Source organism: Budorcas taxicolor, chromosome 10, assembly GCF_023091745.1.
Source record: "Budorcas taxicolor isolate Tak-1 chromosome 10, Takin1.1, whole genome shotgun sequence".
Taxonomy (NCBI): domain Eukaryota; kingdom Metazoa; phylum Chordata; class Mammalia; order Artiodactyla; family Bovidae; genus Budorcas; species Budorcas taxicolor.
In genome coordinates, this window is record NC_068919.1 from 43,310,967 (window position 1) to 43,328,720 (window position 17,754).

The window sequence follows — 17,754 nt, forward strand, 5'->3', positions numbered from 1 at the left end:
CATAATTTTTCTTCCAAGGAGTAAGCATCTGTTAATTTCATGGCTGCAGCCACCATCTGCAGTGATTTTGGAGCCCCCCAAAAATAAAGTCTGACACTGTTTCCCCATCTATTTCCCATGAAGTGATGGGACCAGATGCCATGATCTTAGTTTTCTGAATGTTGAGCTTTAAGCCAACTTTTTCACTCTCCTCTTTCACTTTCATCAAGAGGCTTTTTAGTTCCTCTTCACTTTCTGCCATAAGGGTGGTATCCACCATTTAGCCCCCATAAATTACTTCACTCTGAAGTCTGAAACACCTTGAATGCCTGACACGACCTAAGTTAATGCCACCTAGAGAGACTCTGCCTAGATGAGCATTTGGCCTGCCTGGATGCCTTCCTTTCACTGACAAAGGCAGGAAAGTGGTTATAAATTTATCTGCATGGTTAAATTGGTTAGCTCCTCAATTAACCAAAACTAAACCAAATTAATTACAACGGGAAACTTATCTCCAATCTGATCAGTCAGGGTTGTATATTGTCATGTTTCATTATCTTTGAGGTTGGCCCAGTTTGTTCAGAAGGACAATGCCAAGGTCCAGTTGGCTGAAGTTGGTGCCCATTCAGTTCCTTGTGCCTTCTATGATGCTATAAAACCAAACTGCAAAAATTAACATCCAACCAAATGCAGGAAATTAAAGCTATTCATAATGCATATGCTAAAAGTACTTCTCATGGTAACAGGAACCCCAGGCAATGGCAGGAAGCAGGAATTCCTGAGACACAGGGCCTATTTCTAGAACCCATAGATCAGTTGCTTGTGATTACTTTTGTGAACAAAGAGAAAGAGGATTCCCCAGAGGTTCTGAGTTATGTTCTTAAAGCCTATGGCCTAGAATTCCAACCAGACCTGAAAGAGCAGCCATCCTCCCAAAGGCAAAGTTTGGGAAGACAATAACTTACGAATGAACAGGGAAAAAGTCTCTGAAGAGACTGAGAGCATCACAGGTGAACAACTCCCGTCCCCTAAAGCTGGAGAAGCTTAAGATTCCCTGAAGCAAGCTCCCCATCTCCTCCTTGGAGGCTCTCCCACCATGTCAGAGAACTGGAGCCCCACCAGCCACTCCAGGACCTGAGTGCAGAGCAGGCTACCCACCTTCCTCAGAGGGCCAACCCTGAGGAGTATAGGGGGAACCAGAACTTTTGTGTAAAGGAGAACTCTTCCTAGCTTTAGGGGATCAGGTGTCAGCAGAAAGTATAAAGACACTTTGAACTCCTTAGCAAGGGAGGAGTTTCTTCTTACACTCCTGGGACAGGGGTCTGCTTAACCATCACTGTCAGGGTCTTCAGGTGCTGGTAGGTCAAGGTAGCAAGGTTCAAGGCACAGGAGAGTCTCTGGAAAGTCAGACAATGCCAGATGGCTTAATCTCAGCGCAATTCTCCATTCTATCTGCTCCCAAGCAGCTAAAACACCTCTTTGGAAAATGTGTTTAAAATTCTCTATTTTGAGTGCAGGCTTTGGTGCTTCAACATTCTTCTCCCTGCCTTAATTCTGAGTCCACACCCAAAACCCAGCTGAAATCCCTTCAAAACAAGCCCAGCCCCTGGACTCTAGCTTTCCCCTCCTACCTCCCCTGGTTTGCTTTCGAAACACCCAGTGAAATTCCCTGGCGCCAACTCTCCTTGATCCCGCTCCAGACCCCAACAAAGGCTTGAAGGCCCATGAGTTGTCACTCCCCACCTACTCGGTCAGGACCTGGATTCTGGCTGTGCCCATAGGGTCCTGCATGGCAGGACCTGTGAGTAGAGGCAGCTTCTTCCCTTCAAGCCTTGGTCTCCATATCGCTTGTGGCCGCACCAACTTTACTATACCTTATCCAGAGCCTACACTCCTCCCACAAAAGCCATGTGTGAGAACAGTGTAAGAACCCCTAGTCACAGCCCTTCTGTGGGTAATGGGCCATCTGTAACCCAGTTCCTCAACTCACACGTGCTCCTCCCTGAAAAGGTCTCAGCTCACAACAATCTGCTTTTCCATCCAGCAAAGTCACTAAGAGCTGCAGGGACAAACGTGCCTGAGAAATATCCAGCTCACACCAATGCAGGATCAAAATCAATCCCGACTGAGGGGAACTGGAAAAGATTTCATTCTACTTGCATAAAAATAATTCCTCCTTGTGACTCAGGCTAGATCAAGAACCCAAAGCCAAGGGTAGCCTCCCCAGGGAAACTGGTTTTTAACAAACTTGCTGGAGACAGAAAAACCCACACACTCTCTCAGTGCCAGTTTGATGGACTGAAAACAAATGTGCTCTCTAAGTGTGCTCACTTCACAAAACAGAGCCTTCATCGCGATTTTCCTCCTTTCTTATCTCAGTTGTCACTGGGACACATGCACCCTGTGACACGCCTTTAAAACTGCGTGCACACACACACACGTTGATACACTTATTCTGAAAGCCACCTTCATGACTAGCCCAGCCTGATTTATGCGCAGCAGAGGCCTTTAGGAAAATGATTGTTATTTTCTACTGCCCCGAAGCTTGGACGGCAACCACAGACTATGGCAGGCAGCCTCTCATAGATGATCCCAAAGATCCCTTCCTCCTGGTATTCAGGGTCTTCTATAATCCCCTTCCTTTGAGCAACTGGCTTCCAACCAAGACACTAAAGCAATACTGAGGAGACATCACTTTTGTGGTCACTGCCAACCTGCTAGAGAGGCCTCCTGCTGCTGGCCTTGATAAAGGAAGTTACCTTGTGAGAGAGGTCTGAGTGGCAAGAAGTTGAAAGTCACCTCCAGGCAATAGCCAGCAGGGGTTTGAAAGTCCTTGGGGAACGGGATCCTGCCGATAACCACGTGAGCCTCTTTCCTGACCCGGACCCCAGACGAGACCCCAGGTCTGGCAGGCGCCCTGACTGCAGCGTTGTGAAGATCCTAAAGCAAACGAATAAGCGAGACCATACAGATAATAATGCAGTGTACTGTTTTAAGCGGTTACGTGTCTGGGGTAAATGGTTAGGTTGCAACAGACTGCTAATGCACTGGGGAAGCAACAGATTGGGCCTGGCCTACGTTTACGTTTGTGGGTTCCAGAGAGAATCCCAAAAGTAGAGAAGCAGAGATGAAAGAGGGACAATTGAAAATGTCCCTGAAATCAGAAAGGGGGCGGCCATAGCAAAGAATGACAATCCTAGAAAACTCCCAGCATGGAAAAGTAGCTAATTTCAAGGTCCTACTACAACGCCAGAAGGTAACCCAAGTCCTCCAGGACAAGCAGAAGTTAAAAGAAGGGAGAATGATTCTCGAAGGGGTTAGGACAAGCAGCAGCTCACCTACGTTAGCATTCTGATTTTAATCCTCATCACATCTAAGCGGCGATTAATTTCAACTTCTTTGTTTTAAACCAAAGACCAAAGGAATGAAAGGCTTTTGAAACACCATCTCAGCTGACCTGAGCAGCCAGATGTTTAAATATGAAATTCTACTGACAAGATTTTTTTCTCTGGTTCTCATTTCTGAGAGCCAGTAGTATGTTAAGTCAAACTGAATGATGAGTTTCCACAAGGGAGGAAAAAGCAGTATTCCTACTGTGGGGCTCAACAGAAACGTGAGAGGTTTGTGCGCATCACCTGATGCCTCCTCCCACCCCCCCATCCCCCCCCAGACCTAGAGGGTGCCTCCATCTGTACAGAGTATCTGTTGCAGATGGAGCTCTCTGGCCAGTCAAGTGGGACAAGCATCTGTGACTTACACCTCTACTCCATCCTAACTTGAAAAGCACTTGAGCTCTGCCTAAACCTGGGGGTGTTTTTAGGGAGGAAAAACCACCTCAGGGCTGAACTGAGTCACAGTTTGGGGTCATTTCAATATAAACTGTGTTTTCAAGAAACCCATACAGCTAAGCTTCTGTACATCAGAAGTGGAAACGTTCAAGAGCCAGGTTCGAAAAGCCCCACATCTGGAAAGGAGCAGAGGGCTGTGCTGCCCTGACATATCTGTTCCGTCAAGAACATGTGGCTTTAGGCTGCTGGTCCATTCAGCCCATCCAGATGAAACCAAAGAGAAAGGGGAGGAGGAGAAGAAGCCAATGGCTGGTGAGGAGGGAGGGGCCAGGCTATGCGATCTGTTTAAGATCTGATCTAGTTAAGAACAGGCTATTTGATCTGTTTGAGGAGGAGGAGAAGGGGACAACAGAGGACAAGATGGGTAGATGGTATCACCAACTCAATGGACATGAGTTTGAGCAATCTCCAAAAGATAGTGAAGGACAGGGAAGCCTGGCGTTCTGCAGTCCATGGGGTCGCAAAGAGTCGTACACAGAGAGTCGCAAAGAGGCGGATACCAGAGGGACTGAACAACAACAAAGAAGCTCCTAGAGGCTGTTCTTAGCAAACTTGCTCAGTGGGCCCAGGTATTCCGGGTCCAGATGCAAAAAGCAATTTGAAAAGAAGGGAAAGCCTGCATTTTCAATTTCTGTTCCTAAAACTGACTCCTTTCCCACCATCCTCTCATTTCCGAGTATCTCATTTAACCATTATTTGTGTGTATTACTGACAGATGTTTTGAAGATCTTTGGTGAATTATCTAGGCTCACTGAATGATCTCTATATTAAGGTACTACTAATCCCAGTTTCATGAACATATATAGAGTGTTATTCCTAGATTTTCAGTAACAACCTCATACATCTTGAAGTTAAATTTAAACAGTTAGTCCTGCTTTCTGGTTTAGTGATTTCATAAAATATGGTACAAAGTCTTAAAGATAGTTAGATTTCTGGAAGGAAAGCTTTGAGTACTTAGGTATGCATTAATATCCTTTTATATCTGTGGATTTTTCTTCTCTCTCTCCCTCTCCCCTTTCAGAGAGAGAGAGAGAGAGACAAAGGAATAAATTACACAGAAAGAATTGTATGTATGTTTAGAGATTGTTTCAAATACCACTTCAAGCAGGGGAACAGCAACTAAAAATTGGGCAAGACTGGAAGTGCTGAATTAAGCCATTAGCCAGAGAGACTGAAGGATGGAGACTTCCTTCCAGGGGAATGTACAATTTTCCCTCGCATCCCTCTGAGCTACAGTAGCTCCAGGGAACAGAAGACTGCAAGCTGGCAGGAGCTCCCCACTGCTCCAGGCCTGTCTCCTCCAAGGACAACCATCCTCGCTCAACAATCTGGTGCCAAGGCAATCACATTTGGCCTCTGACTCAAAGGACACCTCTTTTCTTTCTCTTCCAGCAGTTCCAGGAGGTGTGAGTCAAAGGAAAAGAGAGGTTTCTGAGAGGCCCTGGGGATACGGGGATGTGCATCCAAAGCAACTTTCAGGGTCACTGAGTCGCCCACAGGTACTCACCAGTGCACCGGTGCCCATCTCCGGCATAACCAGGCAGGCAGGCGCAGCTGAAGGAGCCATCTCCATGGTGAATGCACCGGGCCTGGCTGGCGGGAGCACAGTTATGACGGCCATTCTCACAGGGGTTGGGAGGTGGGGTGATCGCTGAAGAGAGAAGGCAAAGATGTCCAAGAGCCCAGGCCTGCGAACGGGTGAGCCCTGCTCTTTGCAGTGTGATCTGCACACCAACAGCATGGGGACACCTCAGGGTTTATAAGGAATGCAGTTCCCAGACCCCAACCCAGAGCCAGGAATTTTAACAAGATCCCTGGATGGTTGTATGCAAATTACAATCTAAGAAGTGCCGGTCTTGGTTTGTGTCTATAATACTAGACATGAAAATAAGTTGTCAGCAAATGTCCTTGACTAAAGCAGAACACTGCTACTTGGCATGCTTGTGTGTACATGCACACACGCACACGCACACACGCACACACATACACACGTCTCTATGATTGCTGCTACCTTGCTCACTGGATTCAAAAGTGGGTTTTCTCTAAAATCATCTAGCTCTAGCAATGGAGTGACTTCGGAATTCTAGTTCTTTTGGATCCACTGTTATATCAAGTATTTATCTGGAACTCTAGAAAGGGTATATTTATTACCAATGGAGCTTTTGGTCAGTCAAATAGGACAAGCCTCTTTAAATTACAAAATCTATGTCATTCTGATTTGAGAAACACTTGACCTCTATCTAGAGCTGTTGGTATTAGAAAAGTTCATAGTCTTACTACATGATGGGGCCAAACACCAAGCTACACAGCAGTCCTGACAGACGTGAACATCCTTCCATGACTTACACCAAAAATTTCTATTTAGATAGATAAATAGCGCAATACAACAACAACAACAACAAAAACCCAGACAAAAACAAAACCCCAACACACAGGACTGAACTGAGCCATAGCTCTGGGTTCTTCCCATGTGAGTTGTCGGTCTCCTAGAAAACCATGCAACAGGCCTTCTGTAGAGCCACAGTGCAAACAGTCGTGCATCCTGGGGCATGGGTGGGCACTCACAGATGCAGGTGTGCCGGTCGTCTGCAAACTCGAAACCACTCCGGCACTCACACCTGTAGCTCCCCACCAAGTTGACGCACACAGAGTTGGGGCCGCAGCGGTGGAAGCCAGTTGCACATTCGTTGACATCTAAGGAGGAGTAAGAACAGAAAGGGCTGCTTAAACCAAAGGCCCCACAGGTGGACGGTCTGCAGACTTGGTATTCTCTCACCCCCGAGAGGTTTCGGTGGGACCAGCGGTCGGTAGACTAAACAGGGGGCAAAGTGCAGGCTGCCTCAGCACCAGGTGCAGATGCCCATTGCAGACTGTCAGGAAAATAAACGTTTATTTCAAGTCATTCCAGTATGAACCCCAGGCAGATGTGTTCTGAACAGATATTCTGAGAATTCTTTAAACATTTAAGCAATTCTGAACATTGAGAAGAAAAACACACAGGCTAACCATGTTTCTTTTAAAGTGTAAAGAAATCTCCATGACTGCTTTTGAGATACAGTAACTGAAAGAAATGGATGAAATGGATGTCTGAAATCTGAAGGTAACCAGAAAAATGTACTCTTTAATGAATGTAAAAAATACCTGATTCAGGCTCAAAATGACAATATTTAAGAGTAGAAAATATCCACAAATTACAATAGCCCTAAATACCCACTCCAAACTACTCTGGTAAACCTAACCAGAATTATGCCTGGTTTTTAAATAGTTGGTATTTTTCAATGAATAGCTGCTAAACTCATTGATCCATGGAGATGACAAAGCAGACACTTGTCTTCTATGGACAGGATGCTGGAGGCCTTCATGGAGGAACACAGAGCCCCAGGGTCTTACCCACACAACTCCGTCCATCTCCCTGGTACCCAGATGCACACTCGCAGGTGTAGTCCACACCGGTCGCCGGATGGCACCGAGCTGTGGTGGCACACGTGTGGCTCCCATCATAGCAGGGATTCACTGGGGTGGGCTCGGAGTCTCCTGGGTGGGTAGAGAGAAAATACAAAAGAAAAGCACAATCTGGCTGTCATCAAGAGAACGGCCCAGAAGGAAGAAGATCGGCAAGTGGAACTGGCTGCGGACTTGTAAGCTTGAGGCCTGCCTGGAAACCTGACTAAATTATTAATATCTGAAGTGAGGGTGGATCATCTGCATTGCAGTTCTCAATTCCAGAATGGCTTCCTGTCACCTACTCTGCAGATAACTAACCTTATTTACAGCAGGTTTGTGTCCAGGGAATAAAAATATCCAATAAAAAATAGAAGCATCCTTTTATTTAAAAGTACTTTCATTTTATTATCTTCTGTGATTCTCGGGATAATTCTGTGAGGCAGGCTGTCATTCCTTTTATTGGTAATTTTCACCAACAAGGAAAATAAGCAAGAGACATTAGAAAAATTGCCCAAGCTCAGAAAGCTGGGAAATGGGACAGCAAAACTTATACCAAAAATTTCTGCCTCTAAATTGGGCAGTCTCACTAAGTGCACTACTCTATGTTTCAAAATTCAATTAATAAGAAAATCTTGCCTTTTTTTTTTTTTTTAAGATTTATAAGACCAAATAAATGGGAATAACTTGTGCCGTATTTACTCTTTAGGATTAACCTTGCCATGGCTCCATCCGACCACTAGGCAGTGATGACAGTTAACATCTGAAATCTTTCCTTAATCTACTAGATTGAGTGTAACAGTAATGCATCTTAAGCATTTATGTGCCAGGCATTGTTCTAAACTATTACCTACTCTTATTCTATTAATTACTCATGACTATACTGTGAGGCAATGGCACCCCACTCCAGTACTCTTGCTGGCAAATCCCATGGACGGAGGAGCCTGGTAAACTGCTGTCCATGGGGTCGCGAAAGTCGGTCACGACTGAGCGACTTCACTTTCACTTTTCACTTTCCTGCATTGGAGAAGGAAATGGCAACCCACTCCAGTGTTCTTGTCTGGAGAATCCCTGGGACAGGGGAGCCTGGTGGGCTGCCGCCTGTGGGGTCGCATAGAATCGGCCACGACTGAAGCGACTTAGCAGCAGCAGCATCCTGTGAGGAATGTACTATGTTCTTTTTACCGCAGCACAGAGAGGTCAAGTAACCTGACCAAGGTCACACAGCCAGAAGAGATGGATGGGTCCAAAAGTCAGGCCGAGGCCATGCTCCCCGAATCATACAGGCATGCTTGGACGTCCCTCAGCCCTCCCCTCTGATTCTCTTGCCAGGCGGTCTGGAAGTATAGCATTCGGGTTGTGGTGGCAGGGTTAACTTGATCTTACTGACCAAGGTCCGGAGTCAGTCCCCAGTGCGTGCTGCAGTTGACAACAGGGTCAGGTCTTCACTGAAGGCCCCACATGAAACAAAGACCTGACTGCCTCCCATTATTCTCTCTCCATTTTAGGAGAAGGTTTTGTACCAAATTCCTGACCTACCCAGCCAAAGGAAGAAGTGAGCTTTGAGATACTTTAGTTTATAAACACTGATGACTTAGCCTTCTTGTTCAGTGCTCTCCAGCATCAAAACTGCACCATGGCGCATTCCAGCAGAGATTAGTGGGTATACATCATGTCAGGAGCTTACCAGCCTGAGAGGCATTAAAAGGAGGGGAAAAAAAATGCAGCCCAGAAGTTGATTGGCCAACTAGCCCTAGCCCTCCTGAAATTGAGGAGAAAGTGTGAATACCTGCATCATACTGACTTAAAATAGCCTTCACTGACAGCACGGCCACATCATTTGCTGAGTCCAGTGCAAAACAAAACTGTGGAACTCTTTGTCCAAAAATTATTAAGAGTTTCAAGACAGTGACAGCACAGCTTTAAACCAAGTATCAGCCAATTTCTGAGCCTGAGGCCCTATGCTCAGAATTTGGTTTCCAAAAACACTATATTAAAAATCCATTTTTAAAACTGTAAGTCTATTCATTCTCTGTGACTAGTTAGCTTTTCTCCTATTATAGTAAGTAAAAAAGAGCTGTATCCTTTTTAAGACATTTTCTATTTCTCCCTCTCCCTCTTGAACAGTTTGACTCTCTGACAGAGGATCTGGAACTAATTTAGTCATTTAATCAAGAGGAGAAGACTGGTTTTCCTTAAAGGAACAGTCCGTTCAGCTTCAATGCATGGCCATCTGCCCAAAGGCTCCTCAACTGGAGAGCTGAGCCCTGAACTGGGAGCAAGGGCAGGAAGCATCCCTGGATCCTGTCCTGCAACCCCACCAACACCAGCCAAGCCACACGGGAAGCTCAAACACTTGGGCAAGGCAGGGAGCTGGCTGGTGATTAGGGAGAAGGGGCTCCCTGGGAAGACTGCCTCCTGAACCCTGGACACCCAACTGGGAGCTCCCACGTCAGGTGGGGCTGCTGTTTTGTTTCATACACATTCCAACCAGATCACCGCTCCCTCTGGAGAAAGGGAAAGGCTCTTAAGATACTTGCAGGCACTGAGAGAGGAAAGAAGAGAGGCTGTGTTTTTCTTTTTAATTTCCTTCTTTCTTCCCCATTTTTCTCCTATTTGGATAGAATGAACAGTATTGCTGTTTTACATAGGGGTGGATGGATGAGCAGAGTTGAAACACAAAGGGTAAACATCCACATTCCTTCTTTTAAAATTTGATCTATGTTACAAGGCAGTCCTGGAGTCTGTGGGGTCCACGGGGAACAGCCATGAGTGAGGGATGAGAGTGGGCTCTGGGGCTGGCGTTGGATTTGAGCCCCGGCTCAACTCTTCCAGCTGTGACCAGGCAAATTACTTCATGTCTACACCATTGTCTCTGTAAAAGGGAGTAACAGTCCCTTGACTGGTAGGGTTGTTGTGGGGATTTGAGGAGTTAAATTCATGAAAGGTACTTAGAACGGTGCTTGGCATCAAGTAAAACTGTCCTTTACTAACTACCACTACTACTGCTACTAATTATTATTATAATTAGACCTGGGTAGAAAAGGAAAAATCATGTCATCCTAAAAGCAAATTAGCAACCTGGTACCCACCAGTTTGTGGGCTTTCTGACCTTTTGCTACTCCCTTAGGGTGTGTCTCGAGGAAAGATACACCCAGAGATCTGTCTTTTCCATAAATGATTCCAGAGTCTGAATGGGACTCTGGCCTAGGAAGTTCTCCCACTAAGTTACTTCTCTTACAGATCAGACTCCTATACCTAGCGAAGGGCTGAACTGGACATTCAAAGGTGACGGTCGTTTTCCCTAGGTGTTTCTGTTGAAATCTCTCCTTAAGAAATCAGCAAAAACTGATCTTTTCCTTCCTTCTGAGGTGCATGTTTCTATAAAGTCAGCTGATATTTTCATGCTGTTAATTCACTACATTATAATCCCTTCTTCGGACACTCAGCAGCTGTGCCCCCAACCAAGTTTTCTAAAACTGAAACAACCAGGCACACCAACAAGCTCAGGATTCCTGTTTTGTGTCACCTCTATATTCCACAGGAGAACCCAGTCCTCTTTATCTCCTGTTATCATACTGCTGAAGTGACACCTGCCCAGAGAGCCCGAGGAGGTGGTAAAGGAGGCCTCAGCTCCAGTGGTAAAACACAGAATTGCTGGTTATGAACCCACCTGTCTGAGGTGCAGATTCTGGACTCAGCAGTATCAGTACTGCTAAGTATCAGTAGAACTGAAGGGAAACATTCATTCTCATCATGTGCCTCTAGTCTTCAAGAACAAAGCTGCCTACTGGCTTTCAGAATTAATATGTCCCCTTGATCTGACAAAGTCATTTCCCATCAGTAGGGTTCCCTGATGTCCAGGCTCATCCTCTGGCCTGCCTAGAACTTTTTTAAAAGTTTAAACACACTTTATTGTTTAAAAGTTTTAGGTTATCAAAAAATTGAGCAGAAAGTATAGAGTTTCCATAGCCACCCCCTAACCAATTTACACAGTTTCCTCTATTATTACCATTATGTATTAGTATATACATTTGTTATAACTGATAAATCAATACTGACACTTTATTATTAACTAAAATCCGTAGTTTACCTTGGGGTAGACTCTCTGTGCTGTACAGTTCTACAGGTTTTGACAAATGTATAATGACGCGTATCCTCCATTAAAGTGTCACAGTTTCCCCTGTGCACCACCTATTCATTCATCCCTCCCTCCCTCCCTCCCTCCCTCCCTCCCCCCCTCCCTCCCTCCCTCCCCCTGAGCCTCTAGCAACCACTGATCTATCTACTGTCCCTACAATTTTACCTTTTCTAGAAAGTCTAGACTCACACAGTATGAAGCTTTTTCATACTGGCTTCTTTCCTTAGTAATATGCACTTAAAGTTCCTAGAACAAGCTGGCAGAGTAAAAGGATGAGCGCTCATCTTCTCCTGAAGGAACACCAAAATCGCAGCTAGCTGCTGAACAATCATCAACAGGAAAATGTTGGAACCCACCAAAAAAAGATGACCCATGTCCAGGGGCAAAGGAGAAGCCACAACAAGACAGTAGGAAGGGCCCAACTGTGCCTAAAATCAAACATTATGCCCGCCAGAGGAACTGAGAGGGCGCACTGGGACTCAGGGAAAGGAGCAGTGACCCCCCAAGAGACTGAGCCAGAGCTGCCCGTAAATGTCTGAGGGTCTCCTGAGGAGGCTTGGGTCAGCGGTGGCCCGCTGTGGGGAGAGGGGCTCTGGCAGCAGCAGTCCTGGGAGGCACAGCATGTGGCATTGGTCTTCCTGGAGGAGGTCGCCATTAGCCATACTATAGAGCTGCGGGGTGGGGTGGGCGACCCACAAACTGGAGAACAATGATACCAAAGAAGTTCTTGTACTGTTGTGAAAATTCTAGGCCCCACAACAGACTTCCCAACCTGGGGATCCAGCAAAGGGACTAAGAATCCCCAGGGAATGTGACTCTGAAGGTCAGCAGGATTTGATTACTGAATTTCCACAGGACTGGGGAAACAGAGACACTTGGAGGGCCCAGCAAAAACTTGTGCACACCAGGACCCAGGAGAAAGGAACAGGGACTCCACAAGAGACTGAGTCAGACTCACCTATGAGTGTTTGGGAGTCGCTGGTGGAGGCGTGGGTCAACAGTGCCCACAGGGCCAGGGGCACCGACAGCAGCAGTCCTGAGAGGCATGGCATGCTGGTGTAAGTCCTTTTGGAGGAGGCTGCCATTACCCTTTCCATAGATTGGCCTCAGGCCAAACTACAGTGAGAGCCCCACCCATCAGCAGAAAATTGGATTAAAGATTTACTGAGCATGGCCTTGCCAAAGCAAGACCCAGTTTTCCCCCCAGCCAGTCCCTTCCATCAGGAAGCTTCCATAAGCTTCTTATCCTCATCCATCAGAGGGCAGACAGAATGAAAGGCACAATCACAGAAAACTAACCAATATGATCATGTGGATCACAGCTTTGTGAGCCATGCCGTGTAGGGCCACCTAAGACAGACAGGTCATGGTGGAGAGTTTTGACAAAACGGGGTCCACTGGAGAAGGAAATGGCAAATCACTTCAGCATTCTTGCCTCGAGAATCCCATGAATGGTACAAAAAGGCAAAGAGGTACGACACTGAAAGATGAACTCCCTAGGTTGGTAAGTGTCCAATATGCTACTGGAGAAGAGCAGAGAAATGGCTCCAAAAAGAATGAAGAGATGGAGCCAAAGCAGAAAAGATGCCCAGTTGTGAGTGTGCATGGTGGTGAAAGTATAGTCTGATGCTATAAAGAACAATATTGCATAGGAACTTGGAATGTTAGGCTCATGAATCAAGGTAAATTGGAAGTTGTCAAACAGGAGATCGCAAGTGTACACATCAACACTCTAGCGATCAGTGAACTAAAATGGATGGGAATGGGTGAATTTAATTCAGATGACCATTATATCTACTTCTGTGGGCAAGAATCCCTTAGAAGAAATGGAGTAGTCCTCATAGTCAACAAAAGAGTCCAAAATTCAGTACTTGGGTGCAATCTCAAAAATGACAGAATGAACTCTGTTTGTTTTCAAGGCAAATCATTCAACATCATGGTAATCCAAGTCTGTGTCCCAATCACTAATGCTGAAGAAGCTGAAGTTGAACGGTTCTCTGAAGACCTACAAGACCTTCTAGAATTTACACCAAAAAAAAAAAAAAAAAAAAAAAAAGACACCCTTTTCATCATAGGGAACTGGAATACAAAGTAGGAAGTCAAGAGATACCTGGAGTAACAGGCAAATTTGGCCTTGGAGTACAAAATGAACAGGGCAAAGGCTAATAGTGTTTTGCCAAGAGAAAGCACTGATCATAGCAAACCCCCTCCTCTTCCAACAACACAAGAGATAACTCTACATATGGACATCACCAGATGGTCAATACCAAAATCAGATTATTATATTCTTTGCAGTCGAAGTTGGAAAAGCTCTATACTACTCCATTTCTTCTAAGGGATTCTTGCCCACAGAAGTAGATATAATGGTCATCTGAATTAAATTCACCCATTCCCATCCATTTTAGTTCACTGATCGCTAGAGTGTTGATGTGTACACTTGCGATCTCCTGTTTGACAACTTCCAATTTACCTTGATTCATGAGCCTAACATTCCAAGTTCCTATGCAATATTGTTCTTTATAGCATCAGACTATACTTTCACCACCATGCACACCCACAAAAGTCAGCAAAAATAAGACCAGGAGCTCACTGTGGCTCAGATCATGAAATCTTTATTGCAAAATTCAGACTTAAATTGAAGAAAGAAGGGGAAACCACTAGACCACTCAGGTATGTCCTAAATCAAATCCCTTAATAATTATACAGTGGAAGTGACAAATAGATTCAAGGGATTAGATCTGATAGAGTGCCTGAAGAACTATGGACAGAGCTTTATAACACTGTATGGGAGGCAGTGATCAAAACCATCCCCAAGAAAAAGAAATGTAAAAAGGCAAAATGTTTGTCTGGGGAGGCCTTAAAAAAAGTTAAAAGAGAAAAGATATACTCATCTGAATGCAGAGTTCCAAAGAATAGCAAGGAGAAATAAGAAAGCCTTCTTAAGTGAACAATGCAAAAAAATAGAGGAAAACAATAGGTTGGGAAGGACTAGAGATCTCTTCCAGAAAATTAGAGATACCTAGAGAACATTCAGTGCAAAGACATGGACAATAAAGGACAGAAACAGTATGGACATAACAGAAGCAGAAGATATTCAGAAAAGGTGGCAAGAAAACACAGAAAAACTGTACAAAAAAGGACTTAATGACCTGGATCAACCACGACGGTGTGGTCACTCACCTAGAGCCACACATCCTAGAGCGTGAAGTCAAGTGGGCCTTAGGAAGCATTGCAAGAAGTGAAGAGAAAGTGAAAGTCACTCAGTCGTATCCAACTCTTTGCAACCCCATGGACTACACAGTCCATGGAATTCTCTAGGTCAGAATACTGAAATGGGTAGCCTTTCCCTTTTCCAGAGGATCTTCCCAACCCAGGGATCGAACCCAGGTCTCCTGCCTTTCAGGCAGATTCTTTACCAGCTGAGCCACAAGGGAAGCCCAAGAATACTGGAGTAGGTAGCCTATCCCTTCTCCAGCAGATCTTCCTGACCCAGGATTCAACCATGACCCAGGGGTCTCCTGCATTGCATGTGGATTCTTTACCAACTAAGCTATCAGGGAAGCCCTAGGAAGCATTGCTATGAACAAAGCTAGTGGAGGTGATGGGATTCCAGCTGAGCTATTTCAAATCCCAAAAGATGATGCTGTGAACGTGCTGCACTCAATAAGCCCCCAAATTTGGAAAACTCAGCAGTGGCCACAGGACTGGAAAAGGTCAGTTTTCATTCCAAAGAAGTGCAAAGCCAAAGAATGTTCAAACTACCACACAATTGCATTCATTTCACACGCTAGCAAGATAATGCTCAAAATCCTTCAAGCTAGGCTTCAACAGTATGCAAGCCGAGAATTTCCAGATTTACAAACTGTATTTAGAAAGGGCAAAGGAACCAGAGATCAAAATGCCAACATATGTTGGATCACAGAAAAAGCAAGGGAATTCCAGAAAAAATCTACCTCTGCTTCATTGACTATGAAAGCCTTTGACTGTGTGGATTACAACAAACCATGGAAAATTCCTCAAGAGATGGAATACCAGACCACCTTACCTGCCTCCTAAGAAATCTATGTGCAGGTCAAGAAGCAAGAGTTAGAACCAGCCATGGAACAACAAACTGGTTCAAAATTGGGAAAGGAGTACATCAAGGCTATATATTGTCAACCTACTTATTTAACCTCTATAAATAGTACATCATGCACAATACCAGGCTGGATGAAGCTCAAGTTGGAATCAAGATTGCTGGGAGAAATACCAATAACCTCAGATATGCAAATGATACCACCCTTATGGCAGAAAGTGAAGAAGAACTAAAAAGCTTCTTGATGAAGGGGAAAGAGGAAAGTGAAAAAGCTGGCTTAAAACTCAACATTTAAAAACCGAAGATCATGGTATCCGGTCCCATCACTTCATGACAAATAGATGGGGAAATAATGGAAATAGTAACAGACTTTCTTTTCTTGATCCCTTTTCTCGCACTCATCTTCTCCTGCCAGAGCACCAAAATCACAACTAGCTTTTGAACAATCATTGACAGGATGACACTGGAACCCACCAAAAAAGACACCCCACATCCAGGGATAAAGGAAAAGCTACAACAAAATGGCAGAAGGGGATCAATTACAATAACATCAAATCCTATGCCTGCCAGGTGGTGACTCACTAACTGGAGAATAATAATACCAAAGAAGTTCTCACACTGTTGTAAAGGTTCTAGGCCCCACGTCAGGCTTCCCAGTGTGGGGATTTGGCCAAGGGACTGGGAATTCCCAGGGAATCTGACTTAGAAGGTCAGTGGGATTTGGTTACAGAGCTTCCATAGGACTGGGGGAAACAGAGACTCTTGGAGGGCACACACAAAATCTTGTGTGCATAGGACCCAGGGGAAAGGAGCAGTGACCCCACAGGAGACTGAGCCAGACCTACCTGTGAGTGTCTGAGGGTCTCCTGCAGAGGTGTCTGTTGGCAGGAGCCTGCTGAGGGGATGGGGGCACTGACAGCAACAGTCCCAGGAGCTGTGTCATGACATAAGCCCTCTTGGAGGTCATCAATAGCCCTACTACAGAAGCCTATAGACTCCAGGACTGGGTCATCTCAGGCCAAACAATTAATAGAGAAAGAGAACAGCTCCACCCACCAGCAGACAACTGGATTAAGTTTTACTGAGTATGGTCCTGCCCACCAGAGCAAGAACCAGTTTCCCCAGCAAGTCCCTCCCATCAGGAAGCCTGCACAAGCCTCTTATCTTCAGAAGGCTGACAGAAGAAATAAGAACTACAATCTCATCAGCCTCCAGAACTAATACCACAATCAAAGAAAGCTACCCAAAATAAAAAGAAATAGGATTATGTCCCAGATGAAGGAACAGATAAATTCCCAGAAAAATAACTAAATTAAGTGGAGATAGGCAACCTTCCAGGAAAAGAATTCAGAATAATGATAGTGAATATGATCTTGGAAAAGAATGGAGGGCAAAGATTGAGAGGATGCAAGAAATGTTTACCAAGGACCTAGAAGAACTAAGAAACAGAGGTGAACAATACACTAGAAGGAATCAATAGCAGGGTAACAGAGGCAGAAGAATGTATAAGTGACCTGGAAGACAGAAGGTGGAAATCAATGCTGTAAAACAGAATATAGAAAAAAGAATGAAAAGAAATAAAGGCAGCCTAACAGACCTCTGGGACAACATTAAATGCATCAACATTCACATTATAGGGGTCCCAGGAGAAGAAAGACAGAAAGGACCCTAGAAAATACTTGAAGAGATAACAGCTGAAAACTTCCCCAACATGGGAAAGGAAATAATCATGTCCCGGAAGCAGAGAGTCACCAGGATAAATCCAATGAGGAATACATCGAAACATATGGCAATCAAACTGACAAAAATTAAAGACAAAGTTAAATTATTAAAGCAACAAGGGAAAAAAGACAAATAACATACAAGGAAAAACACATAAGGTTATCAGCCGATTTCTCAACAGAAACTCTACAAGCCAGAAGAGAATGGCAGAATATATTCCAAGTGATGAAAGGGAAGAACCTACAACCAAGAATGCTCTACCCAGCAAGACTCTCATTCAGATTTTATAGAGAAATCAAAAGCTTTCCATACAAGCAAAAGTTGAGATTATTCAACCCCTCTAAACCTGTTTTACAACAAATGCTAAAGGAACTTCTCTAGGCAGGAAACACAAGAGAAGGAAAACTACAAAAAATAAACCCAAAACAATTTACAAAATGGTAATAGGATCATACATATTGACAATTACTTTAAATGTAAATGGATTAAATGCACCAACCAAAAGACATGCACCAACCACAGCCTGACTGAGTGGATACAAAAACAAG

General features: G+C 44.7%; 1 protein-coding gene across 1 annotated transcript in view; it reads right to left on the reverse strand.

The window, feature by feature from the left end:
- NID2 (nidogen 2) overlaps positions 1–17,754 on the reverse strand; it is an 83,154-nt gene that overhangs the window by 15,176 nt on the left and 50,224 nt on the right. The window contains exons 9-11 of the mRNA XM_052646617.1: positions 7,218–7,361; positions 6,393–6,521; positions 5,335–5,478 (exon numbers count right to left, since the gene is read on the reverse strand). Coding sequence (XP_052502577.1) covers positions 5,335–5,478; positions 6,393–6,521; positions 7,218–7,361 — 417 coding nt within the window. The remainder of the gene's footprint in view (positions 1–5,334; positions 5,479–6,392; positions 6,522–7,217; positions 7,362–17,754) is intronic.